Raw genomic sequence first — 27,138 nt, 5'->3', positions numbered from 1 at the left:
GTGGTTAAGAGCTATAGCTGCTAACCAAAAGGTTGGCAGTTCAAATCCACCAGGTGCTCCTTGGAACCTCTAGGGGGCAGTTCTACTCTGTCCTATAGGGTTGCTATGAGTCGGAATCGACTCAACAGCAACAGGTTTGTGGGTTTTTTTGGCCCTGTCTTTCACAGGCTCCGTTAGCTGCCCTCCTCTGTGTCCCCTAACACCCTGAACATATCTTTATCACAATACTTACCACACTGTATTAAAATTGACTCTTGGCTGTTGATCTCCCCAAGTAGACTGAAAATTTTTCAACTACCGGGACTTGTATTTACTTCTGTATCCATAGAACGTAGCACACAATATGTGCTAAGTAAACACTGCATTAAATAGTGTTACAGTTGCCGGAAAGAGCTACTGCAACTTTCGGAATGACAAACCTTACAAGACATTTTTAAACACTGAGAGAGCCTAAGGTCAGTGAAGTCACAAGGCACGTGTTCAGTTTTCAGAAAAAAACTGAGAAAAGAGATACCATTTGATTTACCCAGAATCACCCAAAAAAAAAGCTCCTTGAAAAAATAGAATTCCAAATATACTATCTTTGCCTTAACTCACCATTTTTATTCCCTTTCTTTTGCCTCTTTCTTTTAACTGGGCAAAGTCCAAAGAGGATTAAAAAATACATTGAGAACATATTAATCATGGACAAAAGGAAGAACCAATTTGCCAGTAAACTATCTCTTTTTCAACCTATCATTTACAAGTGCTTGCTAGAACAAACACTCTGCTGTTTCATTTATTTGTTTTTGTGTTTGTTTTATTTGGATGAGGTGGCCTTTAGAGAAGAAAATTATCTGGCTGTAATCCTGAAACTGACTGATTTATTCTCTGAAATTAAATTGTGTATGTGTATGTATTCTATAGTGATTAGGCAGACACTTACTAATGAACAGAAGTATAAATATTTTAATAAGTGTCAGAAATGTGTTTAAAATACAACCAAATTAAATTTTGCAGCATCTTTAGCGACTTGTAAGCAAAATAAACTGAAGTTTTTTACGCCAACTCAGAGGAAGACAGATGGAGATGTTTTGTAAAAGGAAAGTTGGAGTACATTTTTTATTTAGTAAGAAGAAGATAATGCCAAGTACTCATTAGGTCATATTACAGAGAAGAAAATGTCAGCTGTTTATAGTTCTTCAAATGCAAGTTATCCTGCTGCGTGATGTAAATTAATGTGTGGTATTTCATAACACCAGTGACGGTATAGTGATACATGTGGTGATAACAAAAATTTGGGTTCATATCCCAACTCTGACAGTTACTAGGTGTGTAACCTAGAGTATGTTATAACTCTCTGGGCCAGAGTTCCTCCATTTGCTACAGGAGCATAAATAATCCTACCAACTTTATAGGTATACTGTGAGGATTAAACACAATAACAACTCAAAAAATTTAACTCTTGTTGTGGTTGCTTTTGTTACTATCTTAATAATAATATTAACAGCTTTTGTTCTCCTTGAGGGAGAAACGTTACTTAAAAATGCCTCTCTTAATGTTCTGCATCCTACTTCAGTGAATGACGTCTGAGGTCTTAAAAGCTTGCAAGCAGCCATCTAAGATGCATCAATTGGTCCCAACAACCTGGAGTAAAGGAGAATGAAGAACACCAAAGACACAAGGAAAGTATTAGCCCAAGAGACAGTACGGGCCCCATAAACCAGAGACTTCATCAGCCTGAGACCAGAAGAACTAGATGGTGCCTGGCTACCACCAATGATCGGCCTGACAGGGAACACAACAGAGAGTCCCAGATGGAGCAGGAGAAAGGTGGGGTGCAGAGCTCAAATTCTAGTAAGAAGACCAGACTTAACAGTCTGACTGCGACTGGAGGAACCCCGGAAAGTATGGCCCCTGGATTCTCTATCAGCCCAGAACTAAAACAATTTCTGAGGCCAACTCTTCAGACAGGGATTGGACTAGACTGTGGGACATGAAGTGATGCTCGTGAGAAGTGTGCCTCTTAGCTCAAGTAGATACAAGAGACTAAACGAGCAGCTTCTGTTCGGAGGTGAGATGGGAAGGCAGAGAGGGTCAGGAGCTAGTTGAGTGGACATGGGGAATCGGGTGGAAAGGAGGAGTGTGCTGTCACAGTATGGGGAGAGCAATTAGGTTCACATAACAATGTATGTATAAATTTTTGTATGGGAAAAAATAAAAATAAATTCCTTTCTTATTCCCCTTCAAAGTCTCTTAGTAGTTTGTATTGACTGTTAGTAAACACTGAAAGTTTTAAAGAGTACTCTTTATACGAACTCCTTGCTCTTCAATATCTAATGATGTGATGCCACAGTGAATTCATCATACATACTATTTGGATATCTACCCTTTTCAAGTTAAACATTTTCATAAAATAATCAATCACTGCATGCAGCGGTTTTCTGTTTGATCGTTAGAATTGTCAGTTAATTGGAACACCAATCTTTCTTAATTGAAATAAACAACATAGGCAAAAACATGCCTATGTATAATTTTAAAACTATTACTTATATACCAGAAAATTTATCAAGCTCGCCAGTCTCTTGAGGTGTTTTGCTTCATGAAATAGACTAATAGTATGATTGCTAACTTATAGCAAAGAGGTGTTCTGAGAATTAACTAGAATAAAATGAAGTATTCTGAACAATTTTTAATATTAGAATATATATTTTTAAAGAATTATCATTTTAGTTATCTACTTACATTTAGTCACTCGATAAAAATATTCCTAGTTGTATACTGTACAATTTTTATAGACTATTAAAAGATTTATAACAGTAACAAAATTTATTTCTACACAGTGTGATCATTTTAATAGCAATGTAGATGTGACAGCCTGATAAACTATTAAATAGCATTTTAAAATATCATAAATTTTAGGTCCAAGTACAACTTAACAACCATGATATACATTTATGGACAACTTCTTTGAGGAAGAATTATTATTCAATATCAGATCAAATTCAAGCCAGTGAAAAGAAAATTGGAAGACCAAATTTGGCCAGGATTTTTTCAAAGTCCACAGCATCTTCATGTGTCTGTTACACAACCAACACTGTTTTATATTTCCCAGAAACAGAGACACCCAGGTAAACTAGATTCACCTAAGTGGGAAAACACCTTGCCACTACATTACTCAGGAGTAAAAGTATGGACAGCTGCTTGACTGCTGAGTGTGCTGGTTACATAGCTGAAACAGGTGATCCAGTTCTAACGGTAGTCTTAAACAATGTGGCAGATAACCTCCATAATTTTGTCCTTAAAGGTTAAACATATGCCTCAAAACCATTATTTCTCTCACTTTTTAGAAACTGTTATGGAAAAAAATCCTCCATAACAATGAAGCAGCATTTACAGTGATTATTTGCAAACAGCTAACCAAAGCAAAGGAGCCCTGGTGGTACAGTGGTTAAGCACTTGGCTGCTAACCAAAAGGTCAACGGTTGGAACCCACCAGCTGCTCTTCAGAAGAAAGATGTGGTAGTCTCCTTCCGCAAAGACTACAACCTTGGAAACCCTATGAGGCAGTTCTACTCTGTCCTATAGGATGGCTGTGAGTTGTAATCGACTTGACGGCAAACTAAAGCAGGTTACAGTTGTGATCAAAGATTGAAAAGATTTCCACTTAAAAAGAGGAAAATATGCAAAGTATTTAAAAAAAAAACTATTTTATTCCGGTTATAAGAACTTGAATTATGTTTTTTAAAGGAAATAGCCATTTTTAGTAAACATAACAAAGTCTCAAAATTTATAATGGGCAAATATTTTCTCTCATATTTTTAATAGAAAGAAAATGGCTTACCTAGATGAGCTTAACATTGATACCTGGCAAGATGTTTTCATTTCCTAATCTTGCAAAACTCTCTTACTACCAAGCATCTACATAGAACATTTGCTTTGAGGGGACTACATTTGCCCTCTCTCATTCATCCTGCTCATCGTCCAGGTCTCAGCTTAGATGTCACTTCCTCCTAGAAAAGACTGCATGCCCCCCTTCTCAAGTCCAGTTAGGCAATAGCCTCTGCATTCTAAACTGCACCCTCTTCCCCCCTAGACTGCCCTCTCTCCCCACTCTAAATTAGACTGTGGACATGTTCACTACTGTATCCTCAGGCTGGCATATAGAAGGTATCAATGGCAATTTGTTGAATGAATGAAAGAATTAAAAAAGAGGTCACCGGTCTTTCACAGTTTTGTATGATGTTTTTGACAGCGAACGAAAGAGGAAAAAGGCCTCTGCCTACAGGTGACCTCCCCATGAGAGCTGTCTCAATGTGAACCAGACCAACTAGGCCTGTGGTCAGAAGTACAGTTAAAGACAGCAAAAGAATCTCCTTAAGATCATGCTACTGGTTCTAAAACAAATTAAGAGAGTAGATTTACCAACTTTCCACTTCTCCCGAGCTTGCTCTCTCCCTACACACATGCCCTCTCCTCCCTTCAACATTGATCACCAAGTCCAGGGTCAGTCTTGCTATTAGACAAGCCCCTGCCCCAAAACATCAACCCCCTGCCTGTTTTCTGTGAGTAGAGCTCATTTAATTCTTAAAGATTTTTCCTCTCTGTGTCTCCTTTTAATGCAGATGTTCCTTCATCATATATCAACTATGAATTATTAGTTTTTGATATGCAGGGATTAGTCAGATGAGAAGAAAAACAGGTGTTGAAGAAGGCCACAGTTCTTCCAGGATTAGTCTTCACTATGCCCTGCCAATCTCCCTTCCAATGTCATCTGTGGTACTTGTGCCTGCTTACATAGTTGGCTTCTGCAGTAAAACAATTTTTCTGCCAATCCCTTGAAATTACCTAGAAAGACAATAAGTCAAGTTGGTTCTGAAGGCCAATGCATTTTTTTTTAATGATAGAGAATAAGAGGGCAGTGAGGTATACTTCTCTTTTACTTCAGCAAGCCTTTTAATTCTCGTCCACATTAAATTCTCACAATAACGTGGTAATGTATAGGTTTTTCTATAACTAATTTTAGGTTTGTAACAACTTAAGGAAGAAATATATTGAGTGATTTCCGTTTCTTCTCCCTTCTTCCACTTCTTTTACATTAGGCCAGGTGCTGCTTCCTCTCCCACTGGGAGATATAAAGAAGAGTAAGACACATGCTTACCTTCCAGAGCTGACATTCTAGTGGGACTGGCCAAATGCAAACAGAAAGAACCATAAGACAAGGCAGATGTGCTGTGTATGAAGAGAAAGACAAGTGGGACACAGAAGAGAATAAGACCATTATTGGCTCTGTCTCTATGTAAACTCTCAATTAAGTGACATTTTCAAAGAATATTGACGTTAATTCATTAAATTTGCAGCCCTCCCTTCAGCTTATGCTAAATTTCAAAATTCAAAATAGTTTTTGACAGTAAATGAAACTTGTTCTTTATTGATATAATTGGAATAACTACAAATTTTGCTGAAACTACTCTCGAAAAGTAAAACAAAGTTTATTTTTATAGGTACATAAGAATTTTTCAATCATATGTGAATCCTAAAACATATTTAGGTTAGTGTATAGGAAAAGTTTTTAGTCAGTTTATAGGTTGCCCAAATAATAGCTGTTGCGCATCATTTCAAATTAGGAGAATGCTCCTCTAAAGCTGTTCAGAACTCAGAAACAGCTCCAAACCAGGCTTAAATTCTACTGCAAAGCTCTGGAGTTTAACTCATCATCCTTGCCCAAAGCATTATCCTAATAGTCCAAAATCAGATGCGGCCTTCTTATGTGAGTGCTCCAAAGTCAGTCCTGACTTTGACACAGTGCTTGGTCCAAGGTCATTCTTAAACTACTACATTCTTAAACTACTGAATTTTTATAGCCTTTTTATTTGAACCAAACAACTGAGTAGCGACTTGCTTTTATTCTTGACTCCACCAAAGATAGAGCCCAAACTGCAATCTAATTGTCATGGTTTGAATTATGACCCCCAAAAAAATGTGTGTATTAATTTGGCTGGGCCATGATTCCCAGAATTGTGTGGTTGGCCTCCATTTTGTGATTGTAATTTTATGTTAAAGAGGATTAGGGTGGGATTGTATCACCACCTTTACCCAGGTCACATCCAAAGTAAAGGGAGTTTCCCTGGGGTGTGGCCTGCACCACCTTTTATCTCTCAAGAGATAAGACGAAAGGGAAGCAAGCAGAGAGTTGGGGACCTCATACCATCAAGAAAGCAGTGCCAGGAGCAGAGCGCGTCCTTTGGACCAGGGTCCCTGCGCCGAGAAGCTCCTAGTCCAGAGGAACACTGATGAGAAGGCCGACAGAGAGAAAAAGCCTTCCCCTGGAGCTGACACCTAAATTTGGACTTTCAACCTACCTTACTGTGAAGAAATAAATTTCTCTTTGTTAAAGCCATCCACTTGTGGTATTTCTGTTAAAGCAGCACTAGATAACTAAGACACTAATGAAATTCAAACCTGCTACCAAAAGAGGGAGGGTGTTCTGTTGTCTGGGAAACCATATCTATAGTCTTCTACTAGAATCTAAATTTACATTGTGTAAAACACTCTCAGAGAAATCCTGCTACAAAAACGTGTTCAACTTTATTTAACCTAATATTTCTCAATCTGTTAGCCACAGAAACCATGCTGCAGGAAACCATTAATACCTCAAGCGACAGTAGAGTTCTAAGAAAGACAGTTTGGAAAATAGTGCCTCAAGAAAAGTCTGCATGATGAATTAATTATGAATTTGTTCTCAAATCATTTTCTCAACATTATCGACAATTACATCTAAAGTTCAAATAGGCAGTAAAATGGAGTGTATTCCAAGAGCCTTTAACAGAACATAATAAACATGACATTTAAAGATGTGAAATATGCCCCATTTATCTTACACTAATCGTAAAAATAAACTAGGTTTCATAAATAAGCAAAGATTATTACAGATTTAGGCACAAAATTTACTGATAGATTCAAACCTCCTGTTTGAAGAACACCTATTACCACTTTACCTCCTCTGTGACTTATTACTCTAATTTTTAATTAAATTCAATCTTTGGCATCTTAGTGGTTTCATGTATTTTGTTTTTGGAAATCCTCCTTCTGCTATCTTGTCAATCCATTGCATTCCATTACCCATAGTCCTTAAGTGCATCAAGAAGGTTAGTTGAGCTGTACTTTATGAGAATCCTTTATATCTAAATCCTCCCTAAACTTATAGTGCAAAATTCATTCATTTTTATATAAAGCCTTTTTTTCCTTTTCCTCTCTTCCTCTTTTTTTCCTTCTACTCGCAGACAAAGCTATTTTTTTCCTGTTTATTCTTAGAAGGACAGTAGCTAATGGCTCTGTCAGGTACTCATGCCTACTCCAGTAGAGGTGATTACATTCTCCTGCAGGGAAGTTGACTGAAGCAACTGGGGAATGTCTACAGCCAATCCTCCCCAATATACATCAAAATTTTCCCCTCCGAGAACAATGTTGTCTGCCTTAAAGGCAAGGTTTTACCTGGACATGGATGTTGATAATTCTCCTCTCTCTTTTCCCACCCTAACCCTTTTGTCTTTATGTATTATTACACAAACCCATTCACACATCTAGGTAAATAACTCTAATGGCATTTCGGTCATGAATGAGTTTGGTATAGCTTCTCTCCCTAAGTCAGGTTTAGATATAATCTCAAATGCAGATAAGAATCTTGGTCTGGAAACAGTTAAATGTTCAGTGGCTCTTTAACATGGCTTTTCAAACCATCCGAAAGGCAGACGATTTTCATTTTCCAACCTGTTTCGTGTGGAGAAAGATTGGATATGGTTTAGATAAGGGAGAAATTCATCTGGAAGCCAATTTTATTTAACAAGATATTTTTCTCTCCAAATTACTTAAGTATACATAATTCCTGCTGTTTCTTCTCTGTGTCATATGTGAAATTAGAATATAGAAAAGTATTATATTCCAGTAGTAGTGTTAAGGGAAGTTACTGTGCTACCAAAAATTATTTGATACAGAGGAAGAAAGTTAAGATCCTTAAAAGTAAAGAAAATTTATTTTTGTCTTAATATTGTGTATCATTACAAATGTGCAAAGAGAACAAACCTCTAGCTTCATAACCTTTTTATGAATCTGAATAGATTCTCTAGACTTGTGGTTCCCTCCTCTCTGGGTTTTGTAAACTGAAGATTGTCTCCATAAATCACTGCCTTTGAACTTCATGGGGTGGCCATGGGAGGTGTGACACTAATCTTAGGGTATCTGGGTTCTTAGTCACAGTGGCCCATGTAAATTCAGAGTAAGCTGGCATTGGTAACTGTGCTCCAGGTCCCCTGCTGCAGCACCACTTGAAAGTGTCAGGAGAAATTCAGGCCTGACTGTAATTTTGAGACTGTGGCACATGACCTGTTTTTCCCTGCAGTGAACTCATTCACCAAAGCAACCTTCCTACAAAGTAGCTACAGAGCTGTCATCACATGCATTTCTTGGCCAGTTCACCAAATGTTGGTGTCACTGAGGTTCGTCAGGGGGATCAAATGGGCCCAGAAGAACTCCTTCAATGCATAATTTAGAGATTCATTCTTGATCAAGTCTATTTCAAAATCCTCTGGTGTGCAAGTTAACTCTGGAGCCCTCTAAGGGTTCTAAAACAATCCTAAGATACCTGAGAGGGTCCAGCTGAATTGGAACTCCTAGTCCCCTTAAACCATGGTTTTTAACCTTAGCTGCACCTTAGAATCACTGGAGAGCTTTAATAAATACTGATACCTTCATGGATTTTGATTTTACTGAGATGCAGTTTCCCCAGTAAGTCCAGTGTGGTCCGAGATCATTGGTTCTTGGCCTTAACAGCATGTCAGAATTATCTGGGGAGTTTTAAAATTTCTCATGCCCAGGCAGCACCCCAGATCAATTTAATGAGAATCTCTGTAGATGGGACCTGGCATCAGTATTTTTTTTAAATTCCCCAGATGATTTAAGTATTTAACCAAGGTTGAGAAATAGAAAAATCTAGAAAAGTCAACCCTTTCCATGTATCTAAAAGCTGGCTTTTTGTGCTCTCTTCAGTTCACTTGGGTCTCTGCATGCTCTAAAACTATAAGGTGAAAAGTATGTCCTACAGCTGAGTTACAAGGGACAATATGCAGTCAGATGCATTGGAAATCTCTGCATCTTTCCCCCAGCCTCATTTTTAAATACAGAAGGAAAACAAAACAAATAGTTTATTGAGAGATTGTGTCTAATTTCTGCCTTTCTACCTGCACCCTTACAACTGACTGGAAGCAATCTTAAACCAGAAGGTTTCTCAATGCTTTTCACCAGCTTTGGACAGTAAAATGTTATGTAATCTGTACCCATCTCTAGCAAATAGCACATGCGCCACTTCAGAACTGTGTTTTGTAGTCAATAATAAAGGTTGACTCTTTGGAGGCTAGTTTGGAGGATAGAGTCAAGATTCAGAAGAACCTTGAGCCATTGAACAATGAGCAAATGCTAACAGGAGGAGAGTCAGCAGAATTACACATACTTAGGTTCAAACTTGAACTAAGTATTCTGGATGGGTAAAGAAATGGAAGTACTGATCAATTCAAACAGGATTTACAAGAGAAATGCTTCTGTACACCTGCAGCAAGCAATGAAATTATTAATTACTTAATAGGTGCCAGGCACATTAGCCAAAAATGCAGAAGAAGACTATAGAATGAAAAATAATCCATAATATTAGGGTTTTCAAAGAATAGCTAATATGTTCAAATCTACTTCACAAGCATTTTTTCATGCTCCATAACATTAAGACTTGACTATTCATTTTAGGTCACTAGTTATATGGGATTCCATCTTGTCAATATTTCTAGTATTTTGGTTCAACTCCGTAGAGTTATCTGTTTTTTTAAAGGTAAGGGTTGTCCTTGTTTTGTTATTTTTGATTTTGATAATGTGAATTCTCATCCTTTTAGATAACTTGCTAAAAACCAGCTGAACATAAGCTAGTTTACCGTCTCCATATTCAGAGATGATATGTATATTTACTAGCTACTAGCAGAGATTATTGTTGAGTAGAAGTCTATCCAAAGAATTGTTGACAATTAAGTCTCTGAAGGTTTTGTGGCCAAAGTCAAATCCAGCAACACTGTTTATTTGCTTTTTACTAATTGTTAAGCCATATCCTGTCACAGCCTAACAATCCAAAAGAGAATATTGCCAAATCATTGGCCAGGTTTCAGAGTTGCTAACCCTTTTCTTGCTATGGAACTTAAAATGCTCAAATTATAATGGAGTGAGGCATGCTTTCTCTTGGATCAGTGGTTTATGACAATTAAGGATTTCTTCTTTGTAAAAGGAATAGGTGATATTGACCATTGTTGGGAAGAGCAAAACTTTTTAGAAATTGGATGCTGAAAGCAAGAAAATCATCCTGAGGGATTAGATTTTCTGTTCCACGTCTGTCTCTGAAGCAGTTGCTGGTCGCCCAGTCCACTGCTGTGGCCTCTCACTCGGCACCTCAATTCCCAGCTTAACCACAGTGTTATTTCTATCAGGTGTGGAGTGATTGCCTCTGTCTGCTGGTGGGATGCCTGGTCTAACAGCTATCCAAACTCACCCTCTGGCCTCATCCCCTAGGGAAGAGCTGTGACAACAGAAGCAGCAGTATTGCCCATTCATTGCCAGTCCCTTTATGATGACAGTAATGCTCTCCTTCTACAAAGAATATGAACATTTATTTCATTTTGAATGCAGTTTTTTAGAATGAGGGCTTTATGCTTTTATTACCCTTATTATTATTTTATGTTAGGTTCTGGTTTTATTGCTTAGAAACTTACTGTAAGGCTAAATATAGAACCACCAGAGAGAATAAGCTGAGAGAAGAGTCTTTCTGCCTCCTGGGTAAGAGAAGGTCAAATCCCTAGGACCAGTTCTCTCCCCTCATGAATTAGAAATGCGATCCACATTTCTCCTGGCCTCTCATGAATTCCCACATTTACATAGTTAGGTCTGCTTATATGTCTATTAATAAATGTTATTTCCTTTGGGTTCCTTGGTGCACTCTTTCCACAATTTATCTGTTCTGTTTGCTGAATTCTAATGTAAAATATTTCACAAGAGAGCACTATAATTAAGGCAAGGCTGAAGTGAGATCCTCACAACCCAGCAAAGCTTAAGTAATTTTTAAGTTCCCTAAAGAATGAGACACGAGCTATCACATTTACCGCCCTCCTCTTCCTCCGGACCCTCCTTCCACCTACCCCAGCTCAACACCTTCAGGAAGTAGAATTAATACACGCCAATATTTCATCTGTCCTACTAGCTCCGATCCATATCTTACCAACGTCTTATGAACCACATCCCTAGGTGGGACAGTGTTTCTGCTGGAGAGGTAAGCAATTCTCCAAGACCCATTACCATCCTCAGTTCACTTTCCCTTTCATTCAAATCAAAGGTATAAGAATGGACTAGGGACTTCTTTATGGTAACTGAGAGAACAATTCTTATGTTTCATACAGTTGACATCTAACTTTTTATGCAAAATTTTATCATCCAAGACATTAAAATCTATACCACCTTTAAAGTTCTCCAAAGAAGTGTGTTTCACAATTTGTTAACAAATTGAAGGTATCAGAACACTGAACAGGAAATTCAGAGTTTAATTCTGACAGTTACCACTTTGCTAAACTGCTGTTTCAATCTAGTAGACAACCCAATTACATTTTACTCTCATTTTAATGAAAATCAGAAGGAAGCATTTCTGTTCATTTGTTCACTCGTTCATTCATTCAGTTAACAGTTGAGGAATGTAAAAAAAAACTTCCAATTTTGTATTTTCAACTTTCTCATCTTTGTTTTCTTAAAAACAAATTCTGCTGAGCACTTTCTTTGTACCTGGCTTTCCTAATGGAGTAGCTTGGATAGAAACAGCCTATACCTTTGCTATTCAGAGGATAAAAGGTTTCAAATTCACATGTGTCAATCTGTACTTTTTATGTATGGGGTGTTCATTCTTAAAAATTAGTAAAGATGCCCTTAAATAATAGGAAATAATAATAGGAATTCTATCCTAATAAGTTATTCTCCACATAGTCTTTATGGGAGTATTTCCTTTTGTACCTTAGAATTTCCTATTGACAAAAGGCACTTAACCTCTATTAACTAGGGAGAAGCCTGATTGGCCCCTTCTTCAATAGGATACCATCACAGCTTGACCACAATTCTAGGGTTTACTTACTGGATCCTAACACGAGCTTCCCTTTCCAGAAGAGTTTACCACATCAAGACCAAAAAAACCAAACCAAACCCATTGCTGTTGAGTCGATTCCGACTCATAGCATATACAGCAGATGAAGAAGCTTATAGAAGTGAAAACGATTTGCATAAAGTATATCATGTACTTTTAGTACATTTGTATTCTGAGGTTCTAACTTATAATAATATAGGATTTTTCTTTTTAACTTTAGAATTAATGTTAGAGGAGAAATCATGCACCAAATTGGCCTTATGATTACTCAAGTCTAGCACTAAATTGTGTTCCAGACTATAAAATAACTTTACCATTTTGTGTATGTGTATAAATACCTGAGTTTCATGGTTTTAAGAAATTGTAACCCAAACAAAATAAAATTTACATATGTGACTGTAGTCCAATTGTATGTGTTTTTTATCCAAATTAATTATTCATATTATTTAGTTTCACTGGATTTCACATCAGAATTTTCACTTTTTCATTATTTGATAAAAGTATTCAAAAGTAGTCAGCATGTGGAAGAATTCTGCAGTGTTTAGGTTTGATTACAACCTTATTGCTATTATTTGTAATTAGTTCTGACAGTTCATTTTATCACTGAGGCAATATTCATTTTCACTTCATTCAAGATTTGTGATGATTATGTAACAGGTACTTAGGTTTCAGGAACCCTGATGGTGTAGTGGTTAAGAGTTAGGGCTGCTAACCAAAATGTCGGCAGTTCACATCCACCAGGCACTCCCTGGAAACCATATGGGGCAGTTCTACTCTGTCCTGTACGGTTGCTGTGAGTCAGAATCGACTCCATGGAAGCAGGTTTGTTTTTTGTTTTTGTTTTTTTTACTTAGGTTTCTTCACATTTATGTTATATATTCTGTGGGTTAGAATAGAATAGACTATAAGAACTGGAAGTTATCTTGGAGATCATCTGTACATATCTCACGTTTTACAGATGAAAAAACTGAAGATTAGAAAAACTAAGAAATTGTCCCAAAGTCATTCACAGACCCATGTGTCATAACTACCACCAGGGCTCTGTCCTCTCTCCAGGTTCCATTATCCATGATCTCAGTAACTTTTAAATAAATTGATTTTAAGCCAAATTCTGTTGCTCACATAGGAGTGGATATCCACAACACTTCCCTGCAAATAGTTGTTTCTTTAGCTAAACTTTAGTATGATCAGAACAGTCTTCTAGGACCAACATCATATCTTTATTAAGAAGAGTAACAATAATAAAACCGTTATTGATTGCAATCCATGAAAGTGGCCTTAACCTTCTACATCAAGTATGGTTAAAAAGAACCTCTCATTTTCATATCAGAAATGTAATTCCCCAAATTTCTATTTATTGGCTGATTAGCTTAGAAGCCCAAAAGCCATTCATTAAATAGGCAATGAAAGTTGTAAATATTTGCTGTGAACTTGGCACTGTGCTAAGCATGTGCTTACACCATTATCTCCATACGTTCTTTTTCAACTGAATTTAACACACATAATACCATGAAATGACATAACAATAACATTATTCAGGTGCTAGCAATGCAAACAAATTTGTTTTCACTTAGGAATATTAAATCCTTAATGTGTATATTGAGGTTAGTGGTGTATTTTACCCTATTAAATTTAGTACCATTGTAATTGGTTATTAATCTTAACTGCTAAGTGATAAATCCAGTCTTGATACTTCAACATGAAAAGAATAATTCTTGGTAAATTATAAAACTTTTCCATGGAAAGTCATGGAATTAACATGTCTTCCAACTCACTTTTTTTCCTTACATTTATATTTCTCTCAAGACAACACAGAACTTTTGTGGCATAGAAGATGTAAATAAAGAAAATGTTAGGAGAAATCTATTGCTGGCCTACATAGATAATTTTTAAATGTGATACAAGTTCATTATAACATGAACCAATGAGGATACCACAGATTCTCTTCTGTTGTATAACTATACACAAGTGCACAAGTCACCAAATGCATTTTTGAACACAGATTAAGTGTTTTACATCATGAAAGTATTCTTTAAAAGGAAATCAGATCAATAAAAAAATAAATTCTCTATACCTCAAACTAGTTATAGGTATTTTTAGTGAGCATTTACTGAGTACTATATTAGAGCTCCAAATGAATTCTGCTAGAAAGTAATAAATCACATTTCAGTTGGAAGATTATCATTTACATTTTGTTTAACTTATGAGCATTTTGAGCTTAGGGCATGGAGTTTATATTTTCAAATTGGCTTGGTTTACAACTCTGACTATAACATTAGTAATATTTGCCCCAAATATTTTTGGGGACATAGTTCAATTTTCCCAATTTAAAGAAATTAGAAGATGATTTTTTTTTTTTTTTCAAAAAAGGAAAATGAGAAAGCATCTCACCTGTAAACTGATCCTTTCACAGATGTTAAGGTTCATAAGCAGTGGTTTAAATTAAAGACATTACTTACTGTAATTGTTCTTCATCTCTTGGGTACCCTTTACTTTGCCTCGTTTATCAATCCTCAGATACCACTGTGTTCGACAGAAGAGTCTTCTCACTCTTATATCCCCTCCTTCCATGTAATCATAACTTCTTGTATGTCGCTCCGGGCTGGAACAGTTCACATTTGTAGCCATTTGCTCTGGAGTCATGTCATTGCAAGCTAAAGATATAGTGCCCACTAGACAGATAATGTGGAAGCATGATCTGTAGAGCAAAGTTGGCAGGATCCATGTCAGTAACCATTTGTGCATTATAGTATAGTGCTCTGGGTGTTCATGAATAACATAATGAGAAATAAATCTTGAGTTGATTGTTGCTCCTAGGTCATTGACCTCTTCCTATCTGTAAACTGTAGATTGATTTAAGAAAGTGTAGTTGCTCTTTCCCAATTGTTAGCCTTATCCTTTTAGTTCCTGATATCAAAACAGAATTCCTCCTTAAAAAAACTCTCTGTTGGTATATCCGTATAAAAATAGGTTGTAATAAGCTCAGTTGCTGCGACGCTGTTTGCTACTTGACTTCTGTTTGCAATGAGACATTAAGAATGGGGAGAGAAGGAGAGAGGAAGATGAAAAATTGTGTTAAAAACTTCAGTGGATAAATCTTACTATAACCTATGATGCACTGTATACTTTGAAGGTACATTTAAAACAGCTCTCACATCTTTAACACTATGCATAGATTTATAATAGTTATGCATTAGTATAGACAAATCAGAATATGATTCTACCGTTCATTCCCATTGCTATTTTATAAGAAAAATCATGCAATCAGAGCTGTTGATTTAGTTTTTAAAGTTACTACTAACAACGTGTGAATACTTTCCCTAGATTTCTTTATTATGTGCTTTTATGTTTGTTGTTAACCAATTATTTTCTCCTCAACTTCTCACATTTCTCAAATTAAATGTCAGGGTTGCTCTGGAAAGCTTCAACCTTATCTTTATGTAAATTCTATAGAATAATGCTATAGATACATGTCTCAAAAATCTGGTAACTTTACTTATCCCCTCAGTACTAAAACCAGAGAAAAATATAAACTATTAGAAAACATTCAGCATTATTTTTAAAGACAAATAACAGTAACTTACTTGTTCTGTTGATAACAGCTGGATACACAAGAATTCCATGCCTGTTGTCTGCCTTGTGCAACTTGAGCCTCTCTACTGTAGCTACAAACTATTTCTCAGCTGAGAAAGTCTCCAGCAGAATCATAATTGTTTCCATAAATCAACAGGCAAGAGGATTTTCTCTGTGTGTGTGAGCGGATGTACGCTCGTGTGTGTGTATGTGGAGCCTTTTATTCAGAGCTTTTCGATAAATACCTTTGCTGACCTCATTGGAAGCAATTAAAACTTAACCAGTGAGCTGTTAGTTGAATACAACAGCAAGAATAAAAGGAAGCTTGTATAGTATTCAGTGGTCATCAGAGGGAGCTATGAACATGGTTTATGCTTAAATCTACAAGAGGGTACCTACTTAATAGAAACAGATCTCTGATTCTGAAGTAGTTGGAGGAGGGAAAAGGAATTTTTTTAAACCATCTTTACCACATAGCAGTTGTAGATACTTTGAAAAATATTCATTTTGACATATATATAAAGAAGTTTTTTAATAGAAAATTCTTTCCATAGCTTTATGCATGTATGCTTTCCTGCTATTACTCCTTTATGCTAGAATAAAAGTAATAATTTGTGTTAACTTACATCTTAGTGTCTTAAAGCACTATACATCTTCCTATAGAGATAAGTTACCACTGCATATGAGTATAATTTCTATGTCTTATAATTCTAGACCAAAAATGAGAAGACCAAAGTTCTTATTTGAGCTGGGCCACTAATTACCCATATGGCCTTGGGCAAGTCATTTGAAATTGCTGAGGTCTCAGCTGCCACATTTGTAAAAATTAGTGTGTTAGTCTAAGTAATTCTATGTTTGTTGCCTTTTAGTTCTAAAATTCTGTGACTTGTGATTATACTAAATATTAGTATAAGGAAGATGACACATAGTTTTAAAAATTATTATTCTTAAAAATTAAAAAATAAAGAAACTGGTTTCACTTTATATGCCAATGTTTGACTCTTACCTCATTAAGAACATCAGAACAACAAATAAATGTTAACTTAGGGATGGAATTGTAAGAGCTACAGCTAATGTAAATAACATGAGTTATTCTCCCCCCTTTACTTCCTGTTTTAGCTTATATATAGTCCTGTGCATGTGTTTTAATAAATATTTGGTGCCAAATAATTGCATTGTTAATCTAAAGCAATATTTAGGCATACATATTAAAACTCTCTTTCCCTAGTTACGTGTCCCAGCACACACACACACACCCTTTTTCTGTACTTGAAATGCACTACTTTACCACCAGGTGGTGTAGGTAGACCAAATAGGAAAAGGAAATTAAATCCGTTCCATTGGATTATAGTTCATGTGATTTGTGATTTCCCTTTTTGTCTCTGCTTTGGGGGAACAGAGTCAAGAGTACAGAATAGTTTAAAGGATCCAGTTACTCTTTAGGCATCAAACACTGAAAGTTCCGATTTTATTAGAGCAGAAGAAGTTGGCCCTTCTATAATTACATCTGTTGAAAGCTAGATGGCTACAAAACATTCTATCATACATTTCTCTAAACAGAGGAGGGGTAGGAAAGAGTTCTGAATCATACACCACTAGTTTTGGAGGCAAAAATAATGTGCATGGTCAAAACTTCTAGGACTCGATATTCCTTCTAAATGTAAAGTTATTCACATGGATGAAACTAGAGAGATTATGCTGAATGAAATAAGTCAATCACAGAAGGACAAATATTGTATGAGACCACTACTTTAAAAACTCATGAAAATGTTTACACACAAAAAGAAACAATCTTTGTTGGTTATGAGGGATGGGAGGGGTGGGGGGAAGAAATACTAAACAGTAGATAAGTGGTAACTTCAGTGAAAGGTAAGAGTACACAATACTGAGGAAGCCAGCATAACTTGTATAAGGAAAGGTCATGGAAGCCCCATAGACACATCCAAACTCCCTGAGGGACAGAATTGCTGGGCAGAGGGCTGTGGGGACCATGGTCTCAGGGAACATCTAGCTAAATTGGCATAACACAGTTTATAAAGAAAATGTTCTACATTCTACCTTGGTGAGTAGTGTCTGGGGTATTAAAGGCCTGTGAGCAACCATCTAAGATACTCCACTGGTCTCATCCCTTCGGAAGCAAGGGAGAAGGAAGAAAACAAGATACAAAGGAAAGATTAGTCCAAAGTACTAATGGACCACAACTACCACGGCCTCCACCAGACTGAGTCCAGTACAACTAGATGATGCCCAGCTACCACCACTGACTGCTCTGACAGGGATCACAACAGAGGGTCCAGACACGGCTGGAGAAAAATGTAAAACAAAATTCTAACTCACAAAAAAAGACCAGACTGACCGGCCTGACAGAGACTGGAGAAACCCCGAGAGTATGGCCCCCGGACACCCTTCTGATTCAGTAATGAAGTCACTCCCGAGGTTCACCCTTCAGCCAAAGATTAGACAGCCCCATAAAATGAAACGAGACTAATGGGGCACAACAGTCCAGGGACAAGGACTAGAAGGCAGGAGGGGACAGGAAAGCTGGTAATAGGGAACCCAAAGTCGAGAAGGGACAGTGTTAACATGTCGTGGGGTTGTTAACCATTGTCATAAAGCAATATGTGTACTAACTGTTTAATGAGAAACTATTTGTTCTATAAACCTTCATCTAAAGTACAATTAAAAAAAAAACATTAAATGTAAAGTTATTCAAGAGGTACTAAACCTATGTGTTCCACACTTAACCCATAAGATTTTAAACCAAGAAATCAACAGATTAGAGTTCAATATTTGCTATTTAAAATGCTTAAGACTAAAAGAAGTGGAGAGTGTGTTAGTGAAGTAAAGAGTGCTTACCCACTGCCGTCCAGTCGATTCCGACTCCTACCAACCCTATAGGACAGAGTAGAACTGCCCCATAGGGTTTCCAAGCCTGTAAATCTTTATGGAAGCAGACTGCCACATCTTTTTCCCCTTGGAGCAGCCGGTGGGTTCAAACCACCAATCCTTCAGTTAGCAGCCAAGTGCTTAACAACTGCGCCACCAGAGGCCCTTAAAGAGTGCTTAGTGTCTCCTTAAAATCTAATGTATAGAGTTAACTGTAAAATTGGAAACAAAGTAAGAATGAAATTTTGATCTATGTACTTTGTACTATATTATATGCCATTATACTCTATTATTTATAAATATGATTCTGGTAATAGTAATGAATAGATTAATTTGAACAAGGGAACTATACTGGGGGTTATATTAGTTGATTATCAGTTTCCCTAGTGGAGAATAATTAATTCAGGATGAGCCACAACCGTTTTCACAAGCACCGCAGCTGTAACAGAGAAGCCCACTTAGACTTCACTTAGGCCTTCGTTATACTTACACTTCAAGAGGGGTTTTCCAGGGACTACGAGTAACTCTAGGTATCTCTAGAGAGGATAACCCTCTGAATTTTTTTTTTTAAAAGCTCTTAGCAGTAATAACACTGACAACTGTTTATTGCTCTTGTTCTAATGTACGTTATAGGTATAGGCTACGCACATGGGGCCACTATTAGTCGGAATCAGTTGAGGGCAGCTAACAACAACAAGCACAGAAATGCTTTGAAGAATTGTCTTCTTCTGTTGTTTCTAGATTGTTGGAGTTAACTCTATTTTCAATGGGAAAAAAACTCCATCTCTTGAACTTTAAATTTGTGAAACAAAAGATTCTTGCATCTATTCCTAAAAAGTAACTTTTTGTTTGTTTATGTATTTTGAAAATAAAGGTTAGCTCCTGGAATTTTTCACAAAGAACCAATGCCTAATACTTGTTCTAGTTTGACTTGGAGATAGAATAATATGAAAAGAATACACAGAATTTATTTCAATAAATATTAAAAAAAAAAAGACAGGTGTTAAAGCATTAATTAACTACTTAGTTTGGAGTTAAGCAATCTCTGTTATATCCTTTAGTCTGTGAAGAGGTAAACGATCAAAAATTACTGTTGCTTAATGAGTTTTACTTTTCAGTGTTTAATTTTAAACCTGTGCCTCATTCATAATTATGTAGAATATAAGCAATAGAAGGAAACATCATTAGGTATTTTCATTATCTACTACCCTGTTCCCCATCCTCCCAGTTTGCATCTTTTCCCAAAGATATAGGTAATCATTGTTATTAGTTTCTTGTATAGCCTTCTTGAGTTTCCTTATGCATATAAAGGCAAATTGAATGCATATGTATATATATTTTTCCCCTTTTTACACAAAAGGTAGCATACCATACACAATGTTTTGTATCTTGTTCTTTTCATTTAATAAAAGTAGAAAATCTTTCCATCTCAGTATTTAGGAAACTTCCTCCCTTTTTTTATTTTATAGCTGCATGGTATTCTATTGAGCACGGATATATCACAGTGCATTTGACCAGCCCCTATTAATGAGCATTTAATTTTTTCCCAGTCCTTTCTATTACCAAAAAAAAAAAAAATGCTGCAATGAATAAAATAATGTGTCATTTTATACTGTGCAAATTATAACTGTACAATCAATTCCAAAAAGTAAAATGTCTGCATCCAATGGTATATGTTATTTTTATAGATATTTCCAACTTACCCTCAGTAGAGGCTATTCCAGTTTTATACCCTACCACAGTGCATGAGGTGCCTGTTTGCTCAACAGAGTGTTTTGTCTAATGTGTGTGGATTTACTAGTCTGACAGGTGAAAATACGTAGTTGCTGTGAATTGCAGCCCACTCGACGGCCCCTAACAACAACAACACAACATGGTTTACCTTTCTCTTGCTATGAGAGAAGGTGGCCATTGTTGACAAGTACTATAAAGAAAAAGCATATGGTGCTGAGTGTCTGTAAGAAGATTTCCCTGTGCAAGTGCCAGTACAGTTGCAATTTGAGGGCTAAATGGGAGTTACCCAGATGAACCGGTACTTGTGCATGTACAAAGGCCCTATACTGAAAGACAGAAAGTGTGGCCCGAGGAGAGAGAATAAGAAGGACTGTGGTTCATGAAGAGACTGGAGAGACAGGCAGGGTCCGGGCCATGCAGAGCCCGGTGGGCCATGTGAAGGAGTTTGATCTCCACTCTAAGAGCAATAGGAAGCTATTATAGTTTGTTAAAGCAGAAGAGTACATGATCAGATTTGCACTTCCTGCTTCTATTCTGGTCCAAACTTATTTAATTTCTTTTGGCAGAATAAGTTTATGAAATATTAAATTGTGTTTATTCTATTTTTCCATTCTCCATATTTTCAAAATGATAGCCACACTTTCAGAAAGAAAAAGAAAAAAAGTCATACACACTTCCTGACTTGGGTAAAGCCTGAATCCACTCAAAAGGGTTGTACTACGTGTCCTGAAAATAAGAGAAGCCTAAGAGTGCCTTTGAGAAGCAGCCCGGGGCAACTAGACAGTTGAAGCACTGAGAGAAGTCTGTGAGTCCAGTACTTGGGGACCCAAGTCCTTGGGTTTCTGGTAGAACCACAGCACACAAGAGAGGCAGCAAAACTCCAGAGAATGACAGCTTCGTGCATCTAAACAAATGGGCCCATAGGCACCCCTCAAAAGAATTACTCGTGTTTCAAAAACCTGGAAGCAGGAGGGAGCTCAGACCTGAAGGAACTGTGTGAGTAGATTCCTCTAATCAGTTCCAAATGACTCAATGACCAGAGGCCCCTACCATTTTTCCTGGATAAAACACTAGCTTTCTTTTTCTAATATGCAAACTCTTGTTCCCAACACATTTTTTGGCCTTAGCTCTCTTTACTTCCTACACTTCATTCTGTTGTGCTCTGTGATCTCCATAAAACCCTGGAAGCCTATCACCATTGAAGCAGAAAAGGGAAACCCAAAAATAACTGAGGTCACGTTTTCCACCAACCTGGGAGGGTAGGATTCTCAAAATTGAAATTAGATTATTTATAAATATAAACCTTATTTGTTATTTCATGCTTGTCAAAGAATGTGGCCCAAGACTGATTTCCATTACCTTCCCACAGCCATCCACACACTATGGATTATCATCATCTTTTCTTCTTCTGTCAGCCCCCATTCCATAAATTTAGCCTCAACTCTGGTCCATGCCATACAACCAATACCACATATACCTCCTTGATTCATCCATTTAACAGCTATTTATTGAATGGCTATTAGCTGCCTTGTGTTGTGCTAGCCTTTTGGAGATACAATGGTGAATATTCCGGAGGGGATCTCTACCTTTATTGAGTATACATTCCAGTGAGAGAACAAACAAACAAGTAAATCTGGAGTGGAGGGGTGGGGTGAGGGTGGACATTAGGATACAAAGTGTTGAAGGGGATAATACAAGGGCAGAGAGAGCTATTTTAAGTAGGAAAACCCTATTCTGAAAAGGTGAAATTTAAGTTCCTTGAACAGAAAGACCTTCGCATGTTCCAAGAACTGAAAGAAGACCAATGTGTCTGAAGGGCATGAGAAAGGCGGAAAATAGTGAGAAATGAATGAAGCTGGAACGGTAGGCAGGGGCCAGATCACAAAGAATTTTGTAAGCCATGGTAATAGGTGTTTGGGTTTGTTCTAAGTATAATGGCAACCTGGAGTACAGATGTGTCTACCGCAGAACTGATGGACCTTGTCAAAGACAGTAGTTTAAACTCTGGAGTAAAATCCTAAGAATAATTGAGCAAACCTAAGGTACCTATAAATCCTCAGTTATGTAAACTCTATGCTAACCTTTGGCATAATGCCTGCCATGGATTGAATTATGTCCCCCAAAAATGTGTGTATCAGTTTGGCTGGGCCGTGATTCCCAGTATTGTGTGGTTGTCCTCCATTTTGTGATTGTAATTTTATGTTAAAGAGGATTAGGGTGGGATTGTAACACCCTTATCCAAAGTAAAGGGAGTTTCCCTGGGGTGTGGCCTGCATCACCTTTTATCTTACAAGAGATAAAAGGAAAGGGAAGCAAGCAGAGAATTGGGAACCTCATACCACCAAGAAAGCAGTACCAGGAGCAGAGCGCGTCCTTTGGACCTGGGGTTCCTGCACGGAGAAGCTCCTAGTCCAGGGGAAGATTTACAACAAGGACATTCCTCCAGAGCAGATAGAGAAAGCCTTCTCCTGGAGCTGACACCCTGAATTTGGACTTGGAGCCTACCTACTAGACTGTGAGAGAATAAATTTCTCTTTGTTAAAGCAGTCCACTTGTGGTATTTCTGTTAGAGCAGCACTAGATGACTAAGACAATGCCCTAACATTTTAAAACTATCTGTATATAAGATCCGAACTCTGAGTCATATGCTCAAAATTGTGGTGTGCCTATGACTCAGCTGTATAAATATCTCAGTTTACAAATATTACTTGACTCTTTGTATCTCTGAGTCTATACAAATTTATGCTTCACTTAATTTTATGTTTATGAAAAGTTGTCTGAAATGCTAATCTAAAATTAAAACTCTTCAAACTATATTATTAATTTACTGAATTACCATGCAAGTATAGAATGGTAGGAAGACCACTAGGTGGAGTTACTAGTTTTTTTGTTTTTTTTCCACATTTGGACATTTCTATATAATAAAAACATACTGTGTATTTCATTCTTGATTGCCTTTATTCCCCTTAAATTAATGCTTAACTTTAAGAAATCAATCTTCTTGATTCCATAGTATAAAATAGTACCTGGTTTTGACTGCCTAGTACCACTCTAAAAGTTGAAAAGTGTTATAGTGGGTATGGAAAGCATGCTGCTTCACCCCCAGGGAGAACATCATGAAAAACACAAAGATCCTATCCCATTAGAGTTATTACATTGTTTGTTTTAAATTGTCATTCTTTGGTTCCATATTCATTGTCTCCATAGTAAGGCAACAAAGTGAGGGGTAAAACAAAAGGGAATTTTCTTTAAAAAACTATTTCACGGATGTCAGTGCGTTTGAGTAAAAATTGGTTTAATTTTTAGCTCACTAGCTTTAAAACCATGACTTTTCAGCAACCAAAAGATCTTTTCAAAAGTGAGAGAAGGAAACTAAATAAAGGTAATTATGACAGTAAAGACAGGAGAAACGGAGCCCATCATCGTTAGGGTAAAGATTAAAAAAAAAAAGAAAAGAAACCTCATTGCCATCAAGTATTGCTGTGGTTAAGTGATAAGGCTGCTAATCAAAAGATCAGTAGTTCAAATCCACCAGCCGCTCCTTGGAAACGCTATGGGGCAGTTCTACTCTGTCCTCTAGGGTCACTGTGGGTCGGAATCAATTCCATGGCATTGGGCTTGGATTTTTTTTTGGTTTAATCTTTATGGGAGCAGGCTGCCACATCTCTTTCTCTCAGAGTGGCTAGCAGGTTCAAACTGGTGAATGAGTTCAACCGCCAACCTTTGGGTTAGCACCTGAGTACTTAACCACTGCCCCATTAGGGCTCCTAGAATAAAGATACATCTACAAAAGGCCAGGTACCCAGTGAAGTATGAATTCATATAAAATTGGTGGCTAACAGAATAACTCGTGCATGAGAAGAAGGAGGTTCGTGATTCCCCTTAGGCTTGTATTGAAGCTAAACATTCCTACTATTTTCAAACATTACCCATATTTTCTGTCAAGGGTATTTAATATTGGCTCAGTCATATTGCTTCCTCCTTTTTCCTCTAATCAGTTTCAAAAATTATCAATTCTACCACCACAACTTCCTCCACACCTATTTCTTCCTATCAATTATCACCTTCACATCCCAGTTCAAGTCATCGTTATCTCTGGTCTCAACTCTACTCCTAACCCGTCTCCTTGCATCTCCTCTCTCCAACCTCCAATCCATTTTATACATTGTCATCAGGATAATCTTCCTGAAGCACAGTTGTAATCATGTTATGTCTCTGTTGAATAGTCCTCAGTAACATCCCCATTTTTCCTGAATAAAATACTAGCTTTCTATTTCTAATATGCAAACCCCTGTTTCCAACATATTTTTTGGCTTTAGCTCCCTTTACTTCCTACACTTTATTCTGTTGTACTCTGATCTACCACAATTGGAGGGCCCACTCCAAAATCTCCCTTGAGCATTCCATGTTTTTCTTATGCTCTTCACTCTGCCTGAAATACATTCCTTCTGTCTCTGTTGAAATCCCAGCAATCACTCAGGGCCTAATTCAAACCCGATTGCCTCTGTTTATTCTTTCCTTATCTCTTTAACTGAAATTACTCTTTTTTCTCTGAACTTTTAGAGTAGTTTATCTCTCTCTCTCATTATGCTTATTATATTCTACTTCTAATTGTTTAGATAAATATGCTTTCTCTATCTTCTCATTTATAAACTACTGAGGTCAAGAATCTTGTCTTATTTGTCAAGGACCAGATCTCTCCATGATAGTTGCTCAATACATATTTAAATTAATGAATGAATGGTTGCATAAATAAATAAATGAGTAAGTTGCCATGATAATTTTCCATTAAACATTTGTTCAGGATTTCATGGCTAGGCCACATCAATTTAGTCATCAAAATGCTTTGACCTACAATATGTATTATTGTGTTGTTTACAAGAATGGATAATAATGTATCCGTTAATAACAGTATGCAAGAACCAGCTAGGCAGTAAGCTCCATGAGGAATGAAACAAAGTCAGTTTTGTTTATTAATAAATCCTTAGTGCCTGGCATTGTGCCTGCCACGTACTAGGGTCTTCGTAAGTATGTGTATTTCTCATCCATTTTTAAAGTGAATATTTCGTTGAATTATAGCATATATACAAAAAAGTACACAAGTCGTAAGTATACAGCCCAATGAATTATTACAAAGTGAGCATATCCATGTAACACCACTCTGATACAGAAAAGTAAGAAACATTACTAGCACCCTGGAAGCTAACATCGATGTCATATTGATATCTATGACCATAGATTAGTTTTCTCTCTTATTGAACCTTAAAAAAATAGAATTATACATTATGTACTCACTTATGTGAGTCTTCTTTTGCTTGACATCATCTTTGTGATATTCATCCATGTTCATCATTTTCACTGGTTTATAATAACTCATTCTATGAATATAACAAAATTTTATGATAAAATTTATTCTGCGGTTGATGGGCATTTAGCTTATTACAAATTTGGGGCTGTTACAAAAAATGCTGCGCTTATGTATATGTTTTGGAACACATACATATGCTTTTCTGTTGGGTATAGACATAGGAGTAGACTCACTGGGCGTTGGAATGTACACAAGCTCAGCATTAGTAGATACTTTCAAAATATTTTTACCGGTTTACACTCCCACCAACAAAGTAGGAGTTTCAGTTGCTCTGCATTCCCACCAGCACGTCTAGATTTTTGTGTTGTTTTTGTTTGTTTTAATTTTAGCCATTCTGACAGGTATGTAGTGGTATTTCACTGTGCTTTTAATTTGCATTTTTCTGATGACTAATGAAATTGAACATATTTTCATAATTTTACTGGCCATTCAGATATCCTGTTTTGTGAGGGGTTTATTCAAGTCTTTTGCTCCTTTATTAATTGTATTGTCTGTATTTTTCTTATTCTGGCTTGCCCTTGGGGCAGAGCCCTCTGTGGGATTCACTGAGAGCTTCTGTTCTTTTCCAGAGCCACTTCTCCTTGGCAGACCGCAAATTCCAATTTTTGTCTCCCCAGCACTGAAGACTGCCAAAATGCTTGTTTGGTTTCTTGATTAATTAGCAGCTACTATCAACTTTTTGATTATCTAATTCAAAATTGCCAATACCAGTCCATTTCAGCTCACTAACACCTAGGATATCGATCTTTACATGTTCCATTTCATTGTTGACGACTTCCAATTTTCCTACATTGATACTTCGTACATTCCACATATTAATGGATGTTCCAGACATTAATGGATGTTCCCAGCTCTTTCTCCTCTCTTTCTTCTCATTTTGAGTCATGCTACATGAAGGTCCCAAAAGCTTTACTCCACCCATGTCATTAAGGTCAACTCTACTTTGAGGAGGCAGCTCTTCCCCAGTCATATTTTCAGTGCCTTCCTACTTGAGGGGCTCATCTGCTGGCACTATATCAGACAATGTTCCACAAATAATCCGAGAAGCTGGACTATATGGAGAAGAATGCGGCATCAGGATTGAAGGAAGACTCATTAACAACTTGCGACATGCAGATGACACAACCTTGCTTGCTGAAAGTGAAGACAACTTGAAGCATTTACTGATGAAGATCAAAGACTACAGCCTTCAGTATGAATTACACCTCAACATAAAGAAAACAAAAATCCTCAGAACTGTACCAATAATCAACATCATGATAAATGGAGAAAGTATTGAAATTGTCAAGGATTTCATTTTACTTGGATCCACAATCAACACCCATGGAAGCAGCAGTCAAGAAATCAAACGACATACTGCATTGATCAAATCTGCTGCAAAAGACCTCTT

At 37.0% G+C, this 27,138-nt stretch overlaps 2 protein-coding genes across 2 annotated transcripts in view; one reads left to right on the top strand and one right to left on the bottom strand.

The window, feature by feature from the left end:
* FGF7 (fibroblast growth factor 7) overlaps positions 1-15,952 on the bottom strand; it is a 68,146-nt gene extending 52,194 nt beyond the window's left edge. The window contains exons 1-2 of the mRNA XM_004386305.2: positions 15,772-15,952; positions 14,647-15,202 (exon numbers count right to left, since the gene is read on the bottom strand). Of these exons, the coding sequence (XP_004386362.1) occupies positions 14,647-14,932 (286 nt within the window). The 5' untranslated portion in view covers positions 14,933-15,202; positions 15,772-15,952. The remainder of the gene's footprint in view (positions 1-14,646; positions 15,203-15,771) is intronic.
* The window catches only part of FAM227B (family with sequence similarity 227 member B), a 270,859-nt gene that overhangs the window by 168,677 nt on the left and 75,044 nt on the right, over positions 1-27,138 (top strand). The gene's annotated exons all lie outside the window — the stretch shown is intronic.

This window comes from Trichechus manatus, unplaced genomic scaffold (assembly GCF_000243295.1).
Source record: "Trichechus manatus latirostris isolate Lorelei unplaced genomic scaffold, TriManLat1.0 scaffold00161, whole genome shotgun sequence".
NCBI classification, from domain to species: Eukaryota; Metazoa; Chordata; class Mammalia; order Sirenia; family Trichechidae; genus Trichechus; species Trichechus manatus.
The sequence above is the reverse complement of the archived record's forward strand: the minus strand, read 5'-3'. Positions and strand labels throughout refer to the sequence as shown.